The sequence below is a fragment of the Helobdella robusta genome, assembly GCF_000326865.2.
Source record: "Helobdella robusta unplaced genomic scaffold HELROscaffold_1, whole genome shotgun sequence".
Classification (NCBI taxonomy): Eukaryota; Metazoa; Annelida; class Clitellata; order Rhynchobdellida; family Glossiphoniidae; genus Helobdella; species Helobdella robusta.
In genome coordinates, this window is record NW_008703570.1 from 7,996,258 (window position 1) to 8,005,020 (window position 8,763).

At 32.7% G+C, this 8,763-nt stretch overlaps 1 protein-coding gene across 1 annotated transcript; it reads left to right on the forward strand.

Annotated features, from left to right (window-relative positions):
* Positions 1-429: 429 nt before the first annotated feature.
* HELRODRAFT_159229 (hypothetical protein) lies at positions 430-1,711 on the forward strand (the record flags this gene model as incomplete). Its single annotated transcript, XM_009011125.1, has 3 exons — positions 430-528; positions 1,287-1,448; positions 1,580-1,711. 3 exons carry the CDS (start codon positions 430-432, stop codon positions 1,709-1,711), a joined length of 393 nt encoding a protein of 130 aa, XP_009009373.1.
* Between the last annotated feature and the right edge of the window lie 7,052 nt (positions 1,712-8,763).

Sequence of the window (8,763 nt, forward strand, 5' to 3'; positions counted from 1 at the left end):
CAAAATATTTTATTCAGAATCATAGCGCTTTTTTTGACGAATTGTCAGCTGTTCTGATGAAGCATTGATGAAATGATCAATGACTCACATCAGGTTTCTGCGATATCTCTCTCCACACACACTATGCTGAAGCTGGTTGGTTTTATTCATCCATTTGGGATCATTCTACAGGAATTATTAACTGTCTGTTGTTATTTGTGTTCGAATTTTATATGTAGGCATTTTGTGTTGTATATTACATATCTACAAAAGTCAATCTTCATTCTTCATTATTAATTTTCATTAATTCAAAAATTTAATTGATGCATTGAAATATTTTGCACAACAGTAAGGCGATAAAAAATGAAGTTCGCTTTTAAAAAGACAGAAACTCGTACGTATTTAACATGATAGCCATCCAGTAATAACAAGCACACCGTTGTCGTCAACATGGCCGATATCATTTTATACATTCAAAATGGTGAAAAAACATTCGATTCATTGCTTTCCATTTCTAAAATTAGAAATTTAAACTTCAACTGCAATGTCGTTAGCGAGAAATGATTGCATATTTCGCTTTTAATGATGCTTTAGTAATCCAAATGCATGCCATCCGGCACTGCAGATGTCACATTGTTAGAAATGTTACCTCAGTCTCATTCCATTACTGTCATTCCGACATTACTGCAATTATTGTAACTTCGCAATAATGTTATTGCTGCTTCAAATTAAATTAATAATGTTAGTTATATTTCTGGTTTGTTGCATTTTGGTGATAATGATATTATAAAAATTTCATGATGATGACATGATGTTGATGATGACATGATGTTAAGCAGCACTGAGCTCCGTTCAAGTACCACAGCATTTGAAACGATGGAGGTGATGTAGTTACGAGGTTGGGTTAGTGAAAGTTCATGAAATTGACAATATCGGAACAATTTTTTGTTTGTTTTTGTTTGTTTGTCTGTCTGTTTGTTTGTTTTAAAGTCAATGAAGCCATTTGAATTTTATTGCTAATTATTTGTAGAATCCTATTCAGATGTTGTGTTGATAACCACTGTTAAATAATTTGCAATGTTTTAAAACAAATTTTACAAGATACATTTAAAAAACTATTTTAATTTATAAAATGCTGTCAAAAAACATTTTATTTATTTCACATTAGCTAAAAAAGTTCGAAAAAATCGACAGAATGTTGATAAAGAGCAGATTTTTAATTACGGATGTTCGAATGAACGGCGCCAGAACGAAGAAACCCGGGAATAAACAAAGTGCAAAGAATGGAACAATTAAACAATTAAGAGAGGCAGGCAGCGTGCACTGGGAACGACGCCAACAACAACAGCCTGAAAGTGGAAAATTATAAACAGACTGCCTGCCTGACTTCTTTAAACTGCAAAAACTTTTTCAGAACTCGTGCTGCACAGAAACATCAGTGCTATATTCAACACGCATCAAATAATAAGGTCAGTAAATCAAAACATTTTTAAAAGACGGTGGTCGTGAAATGTTAGCATAGTAATCAACATCTGGGTTTCTTAAGAACTGGTATAAAATTTTAAAATAATTTAAAAAGCGTCATACATAAAAACACCAGAAACAACCATTAATATCAAAATCTAACGAAATAAGCATAATAAAATACATATGTGTATACGATCATATACGAAATTATGTTAATGAACATCCTGGTAACATCGAAGCCAGCAAAGAAACAACGGAAAAATAATCTAAAATGGGAGACACACACACTACCACTTGCGCACAATTACACACACACACGAACAAACACACGCACTCACACATCCCGCAATGCATCTACGCATCAATGAGCTCACGCGATCGGTCTGGGCGCAGCGCGTATGCGTAAATAAAACATTAAAACGCATATAATGGACATCATACTCTATTAATCTGATTCATAAAATCTTTCGCGAACAGCTTAACTACTATTTATAGGTTAATAATAACAAAAGTGGAGCATTAAGGTCCAATTTATATCCCTAATGAGACTAATAGTGCTTTATATGATATAACAGGTTCAAGTCTGCCTAGCTCTCAGCGGCGTTTCGCTGTCGTGTTATCGCATTTCATACAACGTAGTGTTATAACATGTTGTGAGATGTTGCGTTATGTTTTGTTATGTTGTGGTGTGTTGTTTTGTGGCGTTTTGTTACATTAAGTTGTTGTATTAAATGACGAGAATGAATTTGTATTCATTACAAAATGATTGTGATCATTTGTCATCCCTGTGTACCATAACCGGACGCACTTACAGATTGTAATATAGAAATATTGCTCTACAAGATTGCATTTGTTCAATTGCTCACGGCAAACAAAAAATTAAAAATATAATAGCTATATAAGTTCAAGCAATCTTAACATTAACAAATAACAACTCAGATAAACCACGGGCTAAGATAGGATTTGACATTGAAATTAATTATATTTTAGCTTTTTTTTATTTTCTGTAAGAACATGATGGAAGTAACAAACTTGTAATTGCGATGATAACCTCCAATCCAGTGTCAGACATCATAACCCTTCAACTATCTCAAATCCTTACTGAATGAAAGTTGAATCAAGAACTTATAAATAGCAAGTCTGAATCAACTTGTAGATTAAGATTTGAGTAGTAATTACAAAAGTAGTAATATGGAAAGTTTTGATTTTAAAAAGATGTATCTCATCGTTTGTATCAAATTATGAGTAACATAGTTGATTAAGTTTTGATTTGTATTTTGTATTGTTTTTTGTATTGTATTTAAATTGTTTTTTGTATTGTATTTTATTTCATTAGTTTTTGTTTAGAAATATTAAAATATTAAATTTTACTGCATTTTATTTTTACTTTACGTACGATATAGTAAAGTATTTATATTTTAATTTATTTTATTGCATTGTATTGTGTTGTATTATTGTATTGTATTGTATTGAATTGAATTGTATTGTTTTGTATTGTATTGTAATGCCTTGTATTGTATTGTAATGTATTGAATTGAAGGATGTGGCATGGTTGAATAGGATGAGGCTCTGCGTTTGAGTGAGTCCATTGTTCTTGCTGTATTCTACTTGCACATCAATGTATTTCACCTGATAACAAAATGATGTGAAACTTCAATCAATCAATCAATCAATCAATCAATCAATCAACCAATCAATCAATCAATCAATCAATCAATCAATCAATCAATCAATCAATCAATCAATCAATCAATCAATCAATCAATCAATCAATCAATCAATCAATCAATCAATCAATCAATCAATCAATCAATCAATCAATCAATCAATCAATCAATCAATCAATCAATCAATCAATCAATCAATCAATCAATCAATCAATCAATCAATCAATCCAACCAATTAGACAATCAATCACTCAGCCAGTCAGATCCTCGTCGGGTGCAATCCAATACTGCAGACCAAATGAAAGATGAATCAGCCAATAAAATGAAGGAATTCCATTTGAAACAATCATTTGTTACTATTTAAGGATAAGCGCATCTGCCAATATCTATTTCTGTCATTCCATCGTAGGTGGTGACGTCACTCGCAAAAACGATGACAACTTGCTAAAAATAAACATGTGACGTCATCGATTCCATTTTTACCATGATGAGGTGTTAGCATCTGATCTCACATGCTTCCTAATGATTTTTACGCTGATGAAAACTTAATTATCTCCTGTGTCTATTCCTCTTTGTATTCAGCTGTTGGTGATGGTGATGATGATGATGGTGGTGGAGATAATGATGGTGATGGTAGTAGTGGTGACGGTGATGATGTTGATGATGATGATGGTGGAGATGATGATGATGATGGTGATGATGTTGATGATGATATTTTATTCATTTTTGTTTGTTTTCTTCATTTTTCTTCATTTTTGTTTGTTTTCTTCATTTTTCTTCATTTTTGTTTGTTTTCTGTTTCCGTGTTTTAGTCTTTCTCATTCTGTCTAAATAATTGAGTTTGTTATTTCTTAAATATTTGTCGCCTTAAATTTATGGCAAACTCCCCGCTCGAGTACATTCCAATCCTTTCTTTTTCATATTATTTCAAATTTATGGGCATGTATTGATACATTAACAGCACCTCCCGTAATTTTCATTCATTTGGCGTTTCTGCATGCAACTGAGTCACCAAGTTTCTTTTAATTATTCAATTTAGTTTCGAGTTCTTCAATAATAATGAACAATGATCTTCACCATCTTCGTCATTTTCACCATCCTCATCATCCTCACCATCTTCATCATCTTCACCACCACATGTAGATGTACAATTTCTCATTCATCAAGCAAACCCATTCTGATTATTTCATTTAATTTTTTTATTCATTCTTTCGATTGTGAAGACGTAAAACTTTTAATTAGTGGCTGCATTTATCGAGCATGGCAATGTTTCAACACACACACATACACGCACATACACGCACATACATTCAGATGCACACATTTACACATCACACACAGAAACGAACACATAACCACGAAACATACATTGAGACACACACATACGCGCACTCTTATAAGACACGCACATACGTACATATATACAAACACACACACACGCGCACGCACACACACACACACACACACACACGTACATAATAGTCCACACGTACATAATAGTCACACACACACGTACATGTCATGTCATGAAATCATGAAATACCGCGACATTAATTAAACACTTTTTTAAAAATAAATAACCAATCAAATAAATTAAACAAATAATTTGCAGTTAAGAAGTTTGATCAAAAAATGTTCAAATGAAGCTCTGAATAGGAAAGAAATTAACAAAAGGTCAAAGAGCAAAACTGGAGGGCAGGATAAAGGGATGGTGGTGTGAGGAGCATAATGGGGGATTTATAATTGAAAAAATCCATTCTATCTTTTTCCAGCATTTCATCTTATTCTAATTGAAACGTTTTATCATCATTTAATTTGGTGATGAAATGGTGAGACGAAGATGAAGTGAAAACATTGATGATGATGAAATGATGATGATGATGATAAGGATAATGATATGATGATGATGATGGTGGCGGTTGTGATGATGATGATGATGATGGAGAAGCTGTGGTGAGAATAATGATAATTTTTTAAAGATGATGGTTTTAACGGTAGTGATTATGATGATGGTGACGATCTCTAGGTTTCTAATTTACTTAAAATGTTTATTTAGGCAGTGATGATGATGAGGAGGAAGAAGAAGAAGATGATGATGGTGATGATAATGATAGACACTTTTGGCATTAAAAATTTTAATTTATTTAAAATTTTGAAACTTTAAATTTTCAGAATGTTTTCTCTAATAAATTAAAAACCAAAATATGGAGAATGATAATAGAAAAATAATCACTTAAGATAGTGATGATGGTGGTGGGGATGAGAAAGATGATGATGATAATAATAATGTTGGTAATGGTGATGATGACAACGACGATGATGATGACGATGATGAAGATGACAAATTAGAAAGAGTAGATGATGATAACAATAACGATGGTGATGATGGTTATTCAAATTTTTTAATGGTGAAAATGAATTTGGCCAATTGGATTAAACCAGACAACTGCTTTTGTTATCATTAATATTATTATTATTACTATTATTATTATTAGTAGTAGTAGCATTAGTAGTAGTAGTAGTGGCAGTAGTAGTAGTAGTAGTAGTAGTAATAGTAGTAGTAATAGTAGTAGTAGTGGCAGTAGTAGTAGTAGTAGTAGTAATAGTAGTAGTAATAGTAGTAGTAGTAGTGGCAGTAGTAGTAGTAGTAGTAGTAATAGTAGTAGTAATAGTAGTAGTAGTGGCAGTAGTAGTAGTAGTAGTAGTAATAGTAGTAGTAATAGTAGTAGTAGTAGTGGCAGTAGTAGTAGTAGTAGTAGTAATAGTAGTAGTAATAGTAGTAGTAGTGGCAGTAGTAGTAGTAGTAGTAGTAATAGTAGTAGTAATAGTAGTAGTAGTAGTGGCAGTAGTAGTAGTAGTAGTAGTAATAGTAGTAGTAATAGTAGTAGTAGTAATCGTAGTAGTAGTAGTAATCGTAGTAGTAGTAGTAATAGTAGTAGTAGTAGTAGTAGTGGTGATGTTGTTGTAGTTGTTACTAATTTTATTACTGCAGGTTGTTTTTGATTTATGTGTTTGTTGTTTTTCTTTTTGTTTTTCATGTTGTATTCAGGTGACCAGACTCGATAAATTTTTTAAAATTTTACTTTGGCCAGTCCTGTAACAATTTATTTTCCATGAAATTTGTGTTGTCGAATAAAATTTAGTTTCGTTTCGCTTTGATTAGTTTAGTTTCGTTTCGTTTAATTTTTTGCCTGTAATAATGTTGTCAGTTACGATGATAGTAAAGGTGATGTTAAAAACTGATCATTAATGAATATATAGCAGTCAAAATTGTTAGCTAGATTGATAGATCCGTGATGATGACGATAATGATGACGTATCAGTGACGATAATGATAATGTATCAGTAATAATAATGATGATGATAACGGTGATGATAATGTTACAACCGTGTGATGATTTGATGATGACGATCTTCGAAAAAAAGTATCATTAAACTCTGCAAAAATGGAATCGAAATAAGATAATGGAAGCCAATGCTGCTGATGCTGATGATGACGACGACCATGACGACGATGATGATGATTATGATTATGACGATATAGATAATTTCTTGCCCATGATAACAAAAAATCTAAAACATCCTCGTAAATTGAAAGTTAATTAAAATAAAGGTTATATAATATTTGTTATATTTGCGTTAATTGGTGATAATTATGAAGGGCATTTTCGATGGTTATGATGACATTTGTGATGAAAGTGATGAAATTTGGGATGATAATGAGAACTTTAGTGATGATATTGATGACGTCAGTGATGTTAATGATGACGGTTAAGATAAATTTCAGATGAATATAAGTTGCTGTCGTTATGAAGCTTTTAGTGTTAATGTAACAAGTGTCATGGCGCAACTGTCTCTGTCTACGTCTCATCATGTCTACGTCTCATTCTGTCTACGTCTCATCATGTCTACGTCTCATTCTGTCTACGTCTCATCATGTCTACGTCTCATCTTGTCTACGTCTCATCATGTCTACGTCTCATCTTGTCTACGTCTCATCATGTCTACGTCTCATCATGTCTACGTCTCATCTTGTCTCATCGCCATTTCACTTTGCTTCTGTTACTAACGCTCTGTTTGTCTAATGTTGCTCGGATTTTTGTATGCAGCTTTTTTACTCTTATTTCTTCATATTATTATTTTTGACTATTATTAGCTCTATTCTTAATATTTTTTATTAATAAAATTAATATTATTATTATTATTATTTAAATAAATATACTCAATAAAACAAGTTGACTCGATTGATTTAATTTTGGAAAATTTTTTGTAATTTTTTCTCCATTTTGGCGTGAAAATGTAGGAAAAATTAAGAAATATGTTGACCTGTATAAAATAGGAAGTGAATGTTCCTTGAGGTGAATGGAAGATAAATTTGTTGAATTAATCAAACGTCAGATGTATGCGGGCTTGAAAGAAAGCAACAGTAAAAAAATTTTACCAAAATCTGTCACTGGCTGATTCGGGTAATTTGGATAAAATTGTTGATTTGTCGTTGGCTGGTTTGTTATTGCTGATAAGACGTTTGTTGACTTAAAAGTCATACAATAATTGCTGTTACGCTGTTAAAAAGATGGAAATAAATTGGTGAGTGTATGGTAAATTTTGCATGAAATAAGGTGTTGGTGTAGATGGATGTGCATCGGTCGGTATGTCGGTTTGTAGATATGTCGGTTAGTTGGTTGGCTGGATGGGTGGTTGTTTAGTTGGGTGGTCGCTTAATCAATCGGTGGGCTGTTAGGTAGGCTGGCTAGCTAACAGATTGATTACAATTTTGCTGGTTGTTTGGTTGACTGGCCAGTCGGTCAATGGATTGGTCGGCTGTTAAAATGATGGTAGGGGAATGTATATCGGTTAGTTGATTGGCTCTCGAGATGATGGTCGTCATTACGTTCCTGATAAAATCGCAATTGTCGTAAAGGAATCGATTGTGTTAATAATGTAACGATGCCACAGCTGCTGCTGACCATGTTTATGATGATGATGACGACGACGATGATGATGACGATGATGACAACGACGTTGATGATGACGATGATGATGATGACGATGATGATGATGACGATGATGATTATGATGACGATGATGATGATGACGATGATGATTATGATGACGATGATGATGATGACGATAATTTTGATGTTAATTATCTTGAAGTAAACCATTTTATATCACAGTAAAGTTATTATTAATGTTTTCGATAAGATCTGCTTATGCTGGCCATCTTCTCTATTTTTGTTCTTTATTATTTGAGAGCTTTTCGTCAAGTTTGCAATTCGATAAAATTTCCAATGTTTTCATGCTGTAAATAAGTTTGAACGAGGCTTCTGTAATTAAGTTGTGAAAGTTAAACAATCATGTTTTATCAGGTTACTAGAAGAAATGTTTCATGATTGGCAATGATGCTTGGAAAAGTGTTGGTTAGATGGTTTGTTAATTGGTTGGTTGGTAGATTTACTGGTTGGTTGGTTGGTAAGTATTGTTGGCTGGTTGGTTGGATGGTTGTGTGATTGATAAAATGCTAGTATGTTGGTAGGATGTTGGTTGTTGTTCTTGTTTGGTAAGATGATAGGAGAAGAAGAGCAATTTGAATAATCTCATCAGCAGAAACCCTCCAGTCATTTTGTTTGCCTTTTATATTTTGGTTCTG